Raw genomic sequence first — 14,470 nt, 5'->3', positions numbered from 1 at the left:
TTCAGCTGCGGGATCGGGGCACCACCAGTACAGAGCTTGCTAAGGAATGGCAGCAGGCAGGTGTGAGTGCATCTGCACGCTTTTGCAGGATAGCCTGGTGTCAAGAAGGGCAGCAAAGAAGCCACTTCTCTTCAGGAAAAACATCAGCAACAGACTGATATTCTGCAAAAGGTACAGGGATTGGACTGCTGAGGACTGGGGTAAAGTCATTTTATCTGATGAATCCCCTTTCCGATTGTTTGGGGAATCCGGAAAAAAAGCTTGTCCGGAGAAGACGAGGTGAACGCTACCATCAGTCCTGTGTCATGCCAACAGTAAAGCATCCTGAGACCATTCATGTGTGGGGTTGCTTCTCAGCCAAGGGAGTGGGCTCACTCACAATTTTGCCTAAGGACACAGCCATGAATAAAGAATGGTACCAACACATCCTCCGAGAGCAACTTCTTCCAACCATCCAGGAACAGTTTGGTGACGAACAATGCCTTTCCCAGCATGATGGAGCACCTTGCCATAAGGCAAAAGTGATAACTAAGTGGCTCAGGGAACAAAACATCGATATTTTGGGTCCATGGCCAGGAAACTCTCCAGACCTTAATCCCAATGAGAACTTATAGTCAATCGGGTGAAAAAAAATACAAATTCTGACAAAGTCCAAGCATTGATTATGCAAGAATGGGCTGCCATGTGGTCCAGAAGTTAATTGACAGCATGCCAAGGTGGATTGCAGAGGTCTTGAAAAAGAAGGGTCAACACTGCAAATATTGACTCTGCATCAAATTCATGTAATTGTTAATAAAAGCCTTTGACACTTATGAAATGCTTGTAATTATACTTCAGTATTCCATAGTAACATCTGACAAAAAATATCTAAAGACACTGAAGCAGCAAACTTTGTTGAAATTAATATTTGTGTCACTCTCAAAACCTTTGGCCACGACTGTAGATGTGCAGGATGAGCTAGCTAGCGAGGTTGACAGAATTGCGGAGCCAGGCACAATGGCTCAAGTGATCCAAAAGATGACTGACAACATTATTAAGGTGATTGATGTCAAAGACTTGGAAGCAATTGTAGGCCATTCAGCCGAACTACAGGTTGCAAGTATGTTGGTAAGGTGGAAGAATTGTTACTATGGAAACCTCGGCTACATCAATGGACACTAAAATAAAAGGCACTTGAGGAAAAAAGTACTCTTAAAAACATATATTTTGATGTTGGTCTGTTGCAAGAAATTCATTTGGATAAGGAGCATCTGAAATTGTAACAAGGGGTGTTTGGACAAGTTATTTTCTCATAATGTACAGAAGTAGAGGTGTGGAAATCCTTGTGAAAAACAACCTACCTTTTAACACATGAGAGTCTAAGCCCTGTCTAAACGGGGGGTGGGGGGGTCTACTAAGCTATATGGAATTGTTTTATGAAAATCATACCAAGGATATTTTAGCTATTTGATTTTGTAATTTAGGAGCAGTTAAAAGTTTGGCCACCTCTACTCATTCGAGGGTTTTTCTTTATTGTTATTAGTATTATTATTATTAACAGTGAAGACATCAAAACTATGAAATGACACATAGAATCATGTAGTAACCAGAAAAGTGTTAAACAAATCAAAATATATTTTATATTTGAGATTCTTCAAAGTAGCCACCCTTTGCCTTGATGACAGCCTTGCACAAACTTGGCATTCTCTCAACCTGCGGGATGGTTGAGCTGAAGTATTCTTATGCAATTAGCATGAGGTTGTAAGTAACAAGAAGATTTCCCAGGACATAGACATATCTGATATTGTCAGAAATATTAAATTCTTGTTAATCTAACTGCACTGTTCAATTTACAGTAGCTATTACAATGATATAATACCATGTTATTTTTTTAAATTTTATTTCACCTTTATTTAACCAGGTAGGCAAGTTGAGAACAAGTTCTCATTTACAATTGCGACCTGGCCAAGATAAAGCAAAGCAGTTCGACACATACAACGACACAGAGTTACACATGGAGTAAAACAAACATACAGTCAATAATACAGTAGAAACAAGTCTATATACGATGTGAGCAAATGAGGTGAGATAAAAAAAAAGGCCATGGTGGCAAAGTAAATACAATATAGCAAGTAAAACACTGGAATGGTAGATTTGCAGTGGAAGAATGTGCAAAGTAGAAATAAAAATAATGGGGTGCAAAGGAGCAAAATAAATAAATAAATCAAATCAAATCAAATAAATACAGTAGGGAAAGAGGTAGTTGTTTGGGCTAAATTATAGGTGGGCTATGTACAGGTGCAGTAATCTGTGAGCTGCTCTGACAGCTGGTGCTTAAAGTTAGTGAGGGAGATAAGTGTTTCCAGTTTCAGAGATTTTTGTAGTTCGTTCCAGTCATTGGCAGCAGAGAACTGGAAGGAGAGGCGGCCAAAGGAAGAATTGGTTTTGGGGTTGACCAGAGAGATATACCTGCTGGAGCGCGTGCCACAGGTGGGTGAGCTGAGATAAGGGGGGACTTTGCCTAGCAGGGTCTTGTAGATGACATGGAGCCAGTGGGTTTGGCGACGAGTATGAAGCGAGGGCCAGCCAATGAGAGCATACATGTCGCGATGGTGGGTAGTATATGGGGCTTTGGTGACAAAACGGATGGCACTGTGATAGACTGCATCCAATTGGTTGAGTAGGGTATTGGAGGCTATTTTCTAAATGACATCGCCGAAGTCGAGGATTGGTAGGATGGTCAGTTTAACGAGGGCATGTTTGGCAGCATGAGTGAAGGATGCTTTGTTGCGAAATAGGAAGCCAATTCAAGATTTAACTTTGGATTGGAGATGTTTGATGTGGGTCTGGAAGGAGAGTTTACAGTCTAACCAGACACCTAGGTATTTGTATTTGTCCACGTATTCTAAGTCAGAGCTGTCCAGAGTAGTGATGTTGGACAGACGGGCAGGTGCAGGCAGCGATCGGTTGAAGAGCGTAGATTTAGTTTTACTTGTATTTAAGAGCAATTGGAGGCCACGGAAGGAGAGTTTTATGGCATTGAAGCTTGCCTGGAGGGCTGTTAACACAGTGTCCAAAGAAGGGCCAGAAGTATACAGAATGGTGTCGTCTGCATAGAGGTGGATGAGAGACTCACCAGTAGCAAGAGCGACATCATTGATGTATACAGAGAAGAGAGTCGGTCCAAGAATTGAACCCTGTGACACCCCCATAGAGACTGCCAGAGGTCCGGACAGCAGACCCTCCGATTTGACACACTGGACTCTATCAGAGAAGTAGTTGGTGAACCAGGCGAGGCAATCAATTGTGAAACCAAGGCTGTCGAGTCTACCGATGAGGATGTGGTGATTGACAGAGTCGAAAGCCTTGGCCAGATCAATGAATACGGCTGCACAGTAATGTTTCTTATCAATGGTGGTTAAGATATCGAGGAGAGTGCACAGTTGTGAACATGAAAAATTATTTGTAAACAAACTAGGCACATTTGGCCAGTCTTGTTACAAGATTTTGAACATAAATGCAATGGTTGTTTGGATCAGTCTGAAACGTTGCACATACACTGCTGCCATCTAGTGGCCAAAATCTAAATTGCACCTGAGCTAGAATAATCCATTATGGCCTTTCTCTTGCATTTCAAAGATGGTACAAAAAAATCTAAAAGTTATTTCTTTGTATTATCTTTAACCAGATACATTCCTTTCACATTTCCACAAACTGCAAAGTGTTTTCTTTCAAAGAAATGGTACCAAGAATATTCATATCCTTGCTTCAAAGCCTGAGCTACAGGCAATTAGATTTGGGTATGACATTTTAGGTGCCAATCCTTAAGAGGTTTTAAAGACTGTTGGAAAAACATTCCAGGTGAAGCTGGTTGAGAGAATGCCATGAGTGTGCAAAGCTGTCATCAAGAAAAGGGTGGCTACTTTGAAGAATCTCAAATATATTTAGATTTGTTTAACACTTTTTTGGAAGCTGTTTTTCAGTCTCTCGGTCCCAGCTTTGATTCACCTGTACTGACCTCGCCTTTCGGATGACAGCGGGGTGAACAGGCAGTGGCTCGGGTGGTTGTTGTCCTTGATGATCTTTTTGGCCTTCCTGTGACATCGGGTACTGTAGGTGTCCTGTAGGTCAGGTAGTTTGCCCCCAAAGATGCTTCGGGCAGACTGCACCACCCTCTGGAGAGCCCTGCGGTTGCAGGTTACTGTACCAGGCAGTGATATAGCCCGACAGGATCCTCTCAATTGTGCATCTGTAAAAGTGTGTGAGGGTTTTAGGTGCCAAGCCACAAATCTTCAGCCTCCTAAGGTTGAAGAGGCACTGTTGCACCTTCTTCACCACACTGTCTGTGTGGGTAGACCATTTCAGATCGTCAGTGATGTGTACGCCGAGGAACTTGAAGCTTTCCACCTGCTCCACTGCGGTCCCGTCAATGTGGATAGGGGTGTGCTCCCTCTGCTGTTTCTGGAAGTCCACGATTAGCTCCTTTGTTTTGTCAATATAAACCCTGGGTAAAACTGGCCAATTTGCAGTGTACCATACACTGCTGGTTCACACAGCCCTTTATGGTACACTGCTGGTTCACGCATTCTCACTTCTGAATAAAAACACAACATTCGAAAGACAGTTAATACCTTGTCATGATTTCTATGTCAGTACTGTATATGTTAAATGGAATTAAGGGAAAACCAGATACCTACACAAATATTCCCACACACCTATCTTTTTATACTTCAGATTCCACAAACTCCTCATGTTAAAGTTTAAACGCTGAGGTAAACACAAATTCTCAGACTCTTTAAAATAAATTGAAATAATTACAATAAAAAGCGTATTCTTTTTTATTTCACCTTTTATTTAACCAGGTAGGCTAGTTGAGAACAAGTTCTCATTTACAACTGTGACCTGGCCAAGATAAAGCAAAGCAGTGAAACACAAACAACAACACAAGAGTTACACATGGAATAAACAAACATATAGTCTATAATAAAATAGAACTATATACAGTATGTGCAAATGAGGTAGGATAAGGGAGGTAAGGCAATAAATAGGCCATAGTGGCAAAATAATTACAATATAGCAATTAAACAATTAAACACTCTTATTCAGAAGGGTTCTATGTAGAACCACTCTTGCCTTCCAAAGAATCTTCAAATAACCCTTTCTTCCAAAAAGGTTTCTTCAGATGAAAACGAAAAAGAAATGGTAGAACCCTATCCCTCTGCAAATAATCCTTTCTAAGAGTGTACACACCTATGAGACAGCCAGTGGGTTGTATCATATGTTCACTAACAGTTCAGCAGCAGCCCAACTGTTTTATGTCCCCCATCATCAAAAATAACTAGCTAGCCAGCCAGCCAGCCAGCCAGCAAGCCAGAAGATTGCAAAAAGAAGGTAAGTTGACAGCGAAGGCAGGGAAATTCACGACAGTTGGGAGATCGAGTACTTGTTTGTGGACCATCGTTTGCCAAAAGACTGTGGCCGTAATGAAAGAATTTAACATAAGGTGCAATTATGGGACAAAACACTGACTTGAATAGACATCAGAGGCTACAGAAAGTGGCAGAGTTAAATAAGGGCCTTGTACAACAGCAGACTGTTTTCAAAGCCAAAATCACAGAGTGATGCAGCAGTATAGGCCAGATTCTACCTAGAATGAAATAGCTAAATCAGGCTGACCATACACCAGAGGTGATTTTATGAGGCAGTGCATGGATAAAGTTAGCAAAGTAGTGGGCCCAGAAAAAAATGCAAGCATCTGCAAATGTCAGCCGTAGGAGAAATACAGTGGCAGATTGCGTGGATGAGCTAGCCAACGATCTACAAGAGCAGCTCGCTGAAAAAGCTAAATACTTTGTAGCTTACAACATTGCTGTTGACGAGAGCATGTGTAACAGTATAACTTTAGACCGTCCACTAGCCCATACCCGGGCGCGAACCAGGGACCCTCTGCACACATCAACAACAGTCACCCACAAAGCGTCGTTACCCATCGCTCCACAAAAGCCTTGCAGAGCAAGGGGAACTACTACTTCAAGGTATCAGAGCAAGTGACGTCACCGATTGAAACGCTATTTAGTGCGCACCGCCAACTAAGCTAGCCGTTTCACATCCGTTACACTCACCCCCCTTTTGACCTCCTCCTTTTTCCACAGCAACCAGTGATCCGGGTCACGGCACCAATGTAACAGTATAACTTTAGACCGTCCCCTCGCCCATACCCGGGCGCGAACCAGGGACCCTCTGCACACATCAACAACAGTCACCCACGAAGCGTCATTACCCATCGCTCCACAAAAGCCGTGGCCCTTGCAGAGCAAGGGGAACTACTACTTCAAGGTCTCAGAGCAAGTGACGTCACCGATTGAAACGCTATTTAGCGCGCACCACTAACTAAGCTAGCCGTTTCACATCCGTTACACATGGTTGCAACAGACACTGCTCAGAATGTAAATTTTCATGCCTGGGAGGGATTCGTTAGTGAAGAGCTCTTGTGTTAAATCAATGCATGGCACGACCATAGGAAATCATTTTTCAATAAGTTGAGAAATGTGTAAATGACCAAGTTACAATGGGATAAACTTACTGGTCTGACAACAGATGCGGAACCTTATATGTGCGGTGGGAGGAGCGGATTGGTTGGGAGGATGTGAGAGAATATGCAGGAGGAGAATTGCCCCGACGAGCTGACAACATATTACAAAAAAAGAAATTGTAATAAAAAATAAAAAATGTTTTGATTTTATTACTACTGTATTATACATCAGGAGGTACTTTGTGGTAAAGTACTAAGGACGGGGAACTGTAACAAAAACAGTAAACTTCATCAGGGCTAAGGGCTTGAACCACCATTCAGTTTCAGTCATTTCTTGGAGAGGTTCATTCAGAACATCAAGATGTGCCCTTCCACACAGCCAAGTTGGGGTAAAGTGCTGAAGAGATTTTTTTTGAGCTGTCTGAGGAAATTTGTTGTTTCATGGAGAACAAGGGGAAAAACATTACTGAGCTCCTATCCAGCCACCAAAACAGCTCTCAAACCACAGCAACAGCAGATGTTGCTAATAAGAAAACAGTGCTGGGTGTGTCTCTCTGTGTGTGTGTGTGTGTGTGTGTGTGTGTGTGTGTGTGTGTGTGTGTCTGTGTGTACGTGTGGAGTTCAAAGACTCAGAAGGAAAGCTATAATCCCACCCTACTGTCTGTCTGTGACCCTTCCAATCTCACACAGCGCTAATTCAGGAGACCCCTAGCCTCCCCAGTCAACATTAAACACATCAGTCCTCTCAAGTCTCACACACTCATTTCCACACACATTTTCCAATTGTATAAGGATAAAATACCTGTTTCTGTGGGTGATTACAACACATATTAAAGACTTGATTAATAATGGTACTGCAGGCCTGGGATTTATAGTTACGGGAAAAAACATGGCTGTGCTACAACGACCAAATGAATGTGAGAAAAACCAGGCTAGAAATGGATGAGGCCAAAGATGCTTAACAGTTATGCTAGCAAGTGAGTTACGTTAGTATTTGATGTTAATCGTAGTCCTACACAAGGTAAAACACATGGTGTGTATATTATTACTTTTAAAAGTTGTATTATATTCTATGTAAAAAAAAAGATAAGAGGCGCCAAAACGGAGTCTTGCGGCACCCCCATTAAAGTCTGTATGGTTCAATATGCAAAGAACGATTTCTCAATACTCATGGATGTCCTAGCATGGATGTTAGGTGTAATTTGGAAAGGTGTAGTAAGATAAATGAACATCACTCACTGTTCTAGGTGGTGGCAAGTCTGGAAGACTCTTCTGTGGGGCAGGGACATGTTTTCCTGCTCTCCCATTGGCCAGGGCATCTGGTGTGTTGTCTGGTCATTTTGACACAAAATAATGACATTAGATGAAAATCAACAATGGCCATCAAAAGGAAGATTGGCAGTATTTGTCTTTGCATTTGTGAAATGACTAAGAGAATCATAATATTAAAATCAGGATAAAAACAACACGCCTTTTGTAAGGCCTTAATATTTTTCACTAGGTCTTAAAGGACTTTACTTTATACATGGGATTGTCTTCCCCTTTGTAATTTATATTGAACTATATAACCTTCCTTCTTAAACACCAATGTGTAGCATACACCTGGGTGATGCATGTTGGTTACATTAGCCTTCTAGCCAAAATAACAATGTTAACATTTTGCCTCACGTTTGCCTAATAGTTATTTGCCTATTTCTCTGTTCATTATGACAGTGGGTCCTTGTCTCTAAGCTACTGTATGCACATGCCAAAACAGCAGTCTTCCCCTTTCGACAGACATTCCACCTCTCAGCATGTAGACATCTGGGTTGTCATAGGAACCCAAGCAGAGTGCTTTATACTGGACACCTCTAGTCGTAAATTCACAGGAGTCACTGAAAGTTACAGAAATTACATTTAAACAACTCTGCAGAGCTCACAAATTCAATACATCTGGCTGTTATCACTAAATCACTATGCTGTTGACATAAACACATTCAAACCCTCATATTGAGTTTCAAAACAGTTGGTTGAAAGAAAGGCTTTCTGTCTAGCCATGTGGGTACATGAGATGCAAGTTAGACAAGACACCCAACATGACAGGTATTCCCTTTTGTGTCCTTAAAAAAAAAAGGATCTCAATGTTTCCATACATATGCAGTCTTTAGTCTGTCATAATAAACACCCTTCCCAACCCCTCCATTCAAATAAAGAAAATGGTCTAGATGCATGACATCTTTTTGATCTGAGAACACCCTTGTACTTGGGGTGGCTATAAAAAAATCCTGTGGCTTTACTGGCCTTCGGTGTGGTAGATGTGTGTTAAGTCTAGTGTTTGGTCTGCTCATTTTTTATCACAGTCCAAACGAAATGGCTCGCCTCAGGTGGTGGGTTTGAGAGGGGGGACAAAGAAAGTACTACTGAGAAATACACAGGAAACGAGTGTGTGTGGGGGAGGGGGAATGATGTGGAAAGGATGTTTTCACACTCCTAAACACCACTGACAGCTACTGTTGGAAACTTTGTTTAGTCTCACCTGTGGAAAGTGTGATGTAGCCTATCAAGCACATAAAACCTGTGATTGAATGGTGAACCTGATATGAGCAGCAATACAATTTTCCAGTGGTTTAAGAAGAGCACATCCCATAAAAAACAACCGTGACTGTGTTTTACGTGCATAATTCTGGGTTTTCACAGCGAAACTTGGTTTATTGAATACTTTAAGCAATTTTATTCTATGTTACTCTTATTTGTGAGGGACTGTGACTTGAGTTAAAGCCAGACCTGGGTTCAAATACGTAGGTCAAATACCAAAAGTGCAAAATTCAAGCTAAATTAAGTGCACCTCAAATATTGGATTATGAAAGTATGTAAAGCCTCAATAATACTAATTTACAATGTATGAACCAAACAAGTACAGAGTGCTACACCATCAAGCAGGTTCCACCTTGTAGGAAACAACCTTTGAACTCTCACCTCTGTCAGCTTTGTCCTGACCCTGCCCAGTCACAATGACTTTGTTCATGTAGATGTACTCCTCATCACCACCACCACCACCACCTGAAACATAGCAGTTGAGAGAAAACAGTAACATCAATCAACATGAGAAATATACTTCATTATGAATGCTGCTGATACAACCTACTTCAGAATTAAGTTTTGAATGAACAGAATCATGCTATGATACTGTACATTGTGGCAGCCCAGGGAAGTCAGAGGTGAAACTCAAAATAAAATAAGATTCACAACAAAGTTTTAATCAATTACAAATATACATTCTAGTGAGATCAAAACCTATATTCACAACAATTTTTTATAAATTACTGAGATTAATAAATTACTATTGAGATTAATACACTGATAGTCTATCAACATTTCTACTATATAACAACATTCCAAAATTCACCATGAACAAATATACATTCTAGTGAGATCAAAACCTATGGATAAACAGAGATAAAACATTTCTATAGGCTATGCAATTGTGGGAGAAAACAGAGTGATGGCATCTATTAAAAAGAGGAGGATCCCATCAGCTTTCTATAGGCTAGGCCTACTATATTTATTTCTCAACTTTCCTAATATTAAGCGCATCTCTTATATTTACAACAGGAGAACAGCCTACCTGACTGGCATGAAAATAAACTCTGTGAAAAAGCATCCTCCATTCGCTATTTAAATGCATAGATGGCATGTATTTTCCCCCACTGCCCCTGTTACAATACAGGTGCATGATAATGGTCAATTCTAAATCAAAACAAATTTCACACATATATTATTTAGTAAATGGAAAGACAAGATTAAATCAAACATAGTCTGATGGGTGACAATATTATACATATTAACACTTGTGAATGATGCCCAGCATAAGAAACCATGCCTTTTTGTTGGAATCATAGTCGCACACCTCATGTAGCCTAGCCCATAGGCCTGTATGTTTTAATAAAATTTGTATCACAACTAAAGTGGCCAAATAACTTCTTAAAATTAAACACATTAATCTACTTTACAAGGGATGTAGAGCCTAACTGGCATATATAAGCAGCGCGTGAGTTTCTAGTTTGGGGAAGATCACTATCAAATGCACCTTTATAATAAAAGCATTACATGCATAATTGCATTTGCGGTAACTTTTGATAATGGTGTTTTCCTCTAATGGAATATTTGTGCTTACAGCCTACTACCATGTGTGCATTGCTGCGCTTATAATGTGAGGAAATAGCCTAAGAATTTATCAAAATTTTGAGCTAAACTTTCTGATCTGTTTTTTTTATGCTTAGTGGTTGTATTCATTTTGGCTATTCTGTGTTGACTGTGTTGACTGTCTGGGACAGTTGTGGGATGCGTCCCACAACTGTCCCAGACAGTCAACACAGTCAACACAGAATAGCCGCATCTGCGTACTCCCTCAAATCGTTTGGAGAAAATATTTATATTATTTGTTCAATTGTATTCTTCATACTATAAAATAATAAAATAATATAAAATAATGCCATGGAATTATAAGCTAATCTTGTCAACTAAATGAACTAGTGTAGCCCAAAGCTGGTGTAGCCCACAGCTGGCCATTTGACATTGCCACATCAGGACAACTCAAGAGTTTACTATTATTTTCTTCTGAAATAGACTACATTTTCTTCAAAGCATGCTTCTTCAGACCCGTCTAAAATAAATAATGGATTTATTGTGAAGGTGTAGGCTATATTACATAGATTTATTCAACTTTTTAAAATAGCTTGTATGCTATGTGTGGAAGCCTGGAGATGCTAAATGTTTTTATGTTAATAAACGTTAAAATTTCAGTGAGATCAACAGTTATTTGCTTGACAATCACCAGCTAACAAAATTGTGTGACCGCCACAGCCCTAATCACAATCAATGTCAAATGCATTGTACATCAGTTGTCAAATGCTTTGTACAACACGAGTGTCTGCGGGGGCTCTGAGGAGAAAGAGTCACATACAAAGTATACAATCGAAGAACCTTTTGGGATTCAAAATGATGATGTCACTGTGGGTGTGTAACGGCGTTCTTCGTTCGTTGAAAGAGAGTCGGACCGAAATGCAGCGTGGTGGTTACTCATGTTTTTAATGGAAAAAGTGACGGTACATGAAATAACGAATAAATACAAAAACAACAAACAGAACGTGAAACTTATTACAGCCTATCTGGTGACACTACACAGAGACAGGAACAATCACCCACGAAATACAAAGTGAAACTCAGGCTACCTAAATACGGTTCCCAATCAGAGACAACAAGAAACACCTGACTGATCGAGAACCGCCTCAGGCAGCCCAAACCTAACTAGACACACCCCTAATCAGCCACGATCCCAAATACAACAAACCCCAATACGAAATACAACACGTAAACCCCTGTCACGAAAACACAAAACACTAAGACCAAGGCGTGACAGAACCCCCCCCCCCCCAAGGTGCGGACTCCCGGACGCACCTCAAAACCAAAGGGAGGGTCCGGGTGGGCGTCTGTCATTGGTGGCGGCTCCGGCTCGGGACGTGGACCCCACTTCATTAATGTCCTCGTTCCTCCCCTTCGCGTCCTGGGATAATCCACCCTCGCCGCCGACCCTGGCCTAATAGTCCTCACCCACAACCCCACAGAACTAAGGAGCAGCTCGTGACTGAGGGGCATCTTGGGACTGAGGGACAGCTCGGGACTGAGGGGCAGCTCGGGACTGAGGGGCAGCTCGGGACTGAGGGGCAGCTCGGGACTGAGGGGCAGCCCGGGACTGAGGGGCAGCCCGGAACTGAGGGGCAGCCCGGAACTGAGGGGAAGCCCGGAACTGAGAGGAAGCCCGGAACTGAGAGGAAGCCCAGTACTGAGAGGAAGCCCAGTACTGAGAGGAAGCCCAGTACTGAGAGGAAGCCCAGTACTGAGAGGAAGCTCAGGTAGGTAGTGGGCTCCGGTAAATCCTGGCTGATTGGCGGATCTGGAAGATTCAGGTTGACTAGCAGATCTGGAAGATTCTGGTTGACTGGCGGATCTAGCTGCTCTATGCAGACTGACAGCTCTGACTGCTCCATGCAGGCTGACAGCTCCTTGCAGACTGACAGCTCCTTGCAGACTGGCAGCTCCTTGCAGACTGGCAGCTCCTTGCAGACTGGCAGCTCCTTGCAGACTGGCAGCTCCTTGCAGGCTGACAACTCCCTGCAGACTGGCAGCTCCTTGCAGACCTGGCAGCTCCTTGCAGACTGGCAGCTCCTTGCAGACTGGCAGCTCCTTGCAGACTGGCAGCTCCTTGCATACTGGCAGCTCCTTGCAGACTGGCAGCTCCTTGCAGACTGGCAGCTCCTTGCAGACTGGCAGCTCCTTGCAGACTGACAGCTCTGACTGCTTCATGCAGACTGACAGCTCCTTGCAGACTGGCAGCTCTTTGCAGACTGACAGCTCTGACTGCTCCATGCAGGCTGACAGCTCCTTGCAGACTGGCAGCTCCTTGCAGACTGGCAGCTCCTTGCAGACTGGCAGCTCCTTGCAGACTGACAGCTCCTTGCAGACTAGCAGCTCCTTACAGACTGGCAGCTCCTTGCAGACTGACAGCTCTAGCTGCTTCATGCAGACTGACAGCTCCTTGCAGACTGGCAGCTCCTTGCAGACTGACAGCTCCTTGCAGACTGACATCTCTGACTGCTTCATGCAGACTGACAGCTCTAACTGCTCCATGCAGGCTGACAGCACCCTGCAGACTGGCAGGTCAGGCTGCTTCAAACAGGCAGGAGGCTCCGGCAGCGCTGTAGAGAAGAAAGGCTCTGATAGCGCTAAACAGGCGGGAGACTCCGACAGCGCAGGAGAGGAGGAAAACGCTGGCTGCCCTGAACAGACAGGAGACTCCGACAGCGCAGGAGATGAGGAAAACGCTGGCTGCGCTGAACAGGCGGGAGACTCCGACAGAGCAGGAGAGGCGAGGCGCACTGTAGGCCTGATGCGTGGTGCGGGCACTGGTGATACTGGAGCGAGGACACGCACAGGGAGCCTGGTGCGGGGAGCTGCTACCGGAGGACTGGTGTGTGGAGGTGGCTCTGGATAGACCGGACCGTGAAGGCGCACTGGAGCTCTTGAGCACCGAGCCTGCCCAAGCTTACCTGGCTTGATGCCCACTCTAGCCCGGCAAATACGAAGGGCTGGTATGAACCGTACCGGGCTATGCACCCGCACTGGAGACACCGTGCGCTCACTAGCATAACACGGTGCCTGCCCGGTCTCTTTAGCCCACCGGAAAGCACACAGGGAGTTTGCGCAGGTCTCCTACCTGGCATAGCCATACTCCCTGTAAGCCCCCCCCCCCCCCCCCCCCCCAATAATTTTTTGGGGTTGTTTCTCGGGCTTCCTTGCCAACCGTGTTCCCTCGTATCGCCGGCTCCTATCTCCTGCTGCCTCTGCTTCCTCCTTGGGGTGGCGATATTCACCAGGCTGAGCCCAGGGTCCTCTTCCGTCTAATATCATCTCCCAAGACCAGAAGTCCTTATATCGCTGCTCCTCATGATTAACAGGGAGAGTTGGCTCAGGTCTGACTCCTGACTCTGCCACTCTCTCCCTGAGCCCCCCCCAATACATTTTTTGGGGTGACTTTCGGGTTTCGCTCTGCGCCGCCGTGTCTTTATTTTCTCCAACTCCATTCGCCTATAGCCCTCTTCGCACTGCTCCAGCGAATCCCATGCGGGCTCCTGCACTCTCTCTGGGTCGGCCGCCCACCTGTCGATTTCTTCCCACGGCGTATACTCCATAACGTCCTCCTTTCGCTTTTCCTGCGGTCGCTGCCTGTAACCACGCCGCTCGGTCCGTGTGTGGTGGGTGATTCTGTAACGGCGTTCTTCGTTCGTTGAAAGAGAGTCGGACCGAAATTCAGCGTGGTGGTTACTCATGTTTTTAATGGAAAAAGTGACGGTACATGAAATAACGAATAAATACAAAAACAACAAACGGAACGTGAAACTTATTACAGCTTATCTGGTGACA

The 14,470-nt window shown here is 43.7% G+C and overlaps 1 protein-coding gene across 3 annotated transcripts in view; it reads right to left on the bottom strand.

The window, feature by feature from the left end:
- The window catches only part of afap1l2 (actin filament associated protein 1-like 2), a 144,537-nt gene that overhangs the window by 89,483 nt on the left and 40,584 nt on the right, over nt 1-14,470 (bottom strand). For all 3 annotated transcript variants that reach the window (XR_004204457.1, XM_031799316.1, XM_031799315.1), the window contains exons 3-4: nt 9,467-9,550; nt 7,751-7,842 (exon numbers count right to left, since the gene is read on the bottom strand). Coding sequence is in view for 2 of the 3 variants with exons in the window: in XM_031799316.1 (XP_031655176.1) it covers nt 7,751-7,842; nt 9,467-9,550 (176 nt within the window). In the remaining variant the exon portion in view is untranslated. The remainder of the gene's footprint in view (nt 1-7,750; nt 7,843-9,466; nt 9,551-14,470) is intronic.

Source organism: Oncorhynchus kisutch, linkage group LG20, assembly GCF_002021735.2.
Source record: "Oncorhynchus kisutch isolate 150728-3 linkage group LG20, Okis_V2, whole genome shotgun sequence".
NCBI classification, from domain to species: Eukaryota; Metazoa; Chordata; class Actinopteri; order Salmoniformes; family Salmonidae; genus Oncorhynchus; species Oncorhynchus kisutch.
This window is presented reverse-complemented; position numbering and strand designations above follow the sequence as displayed.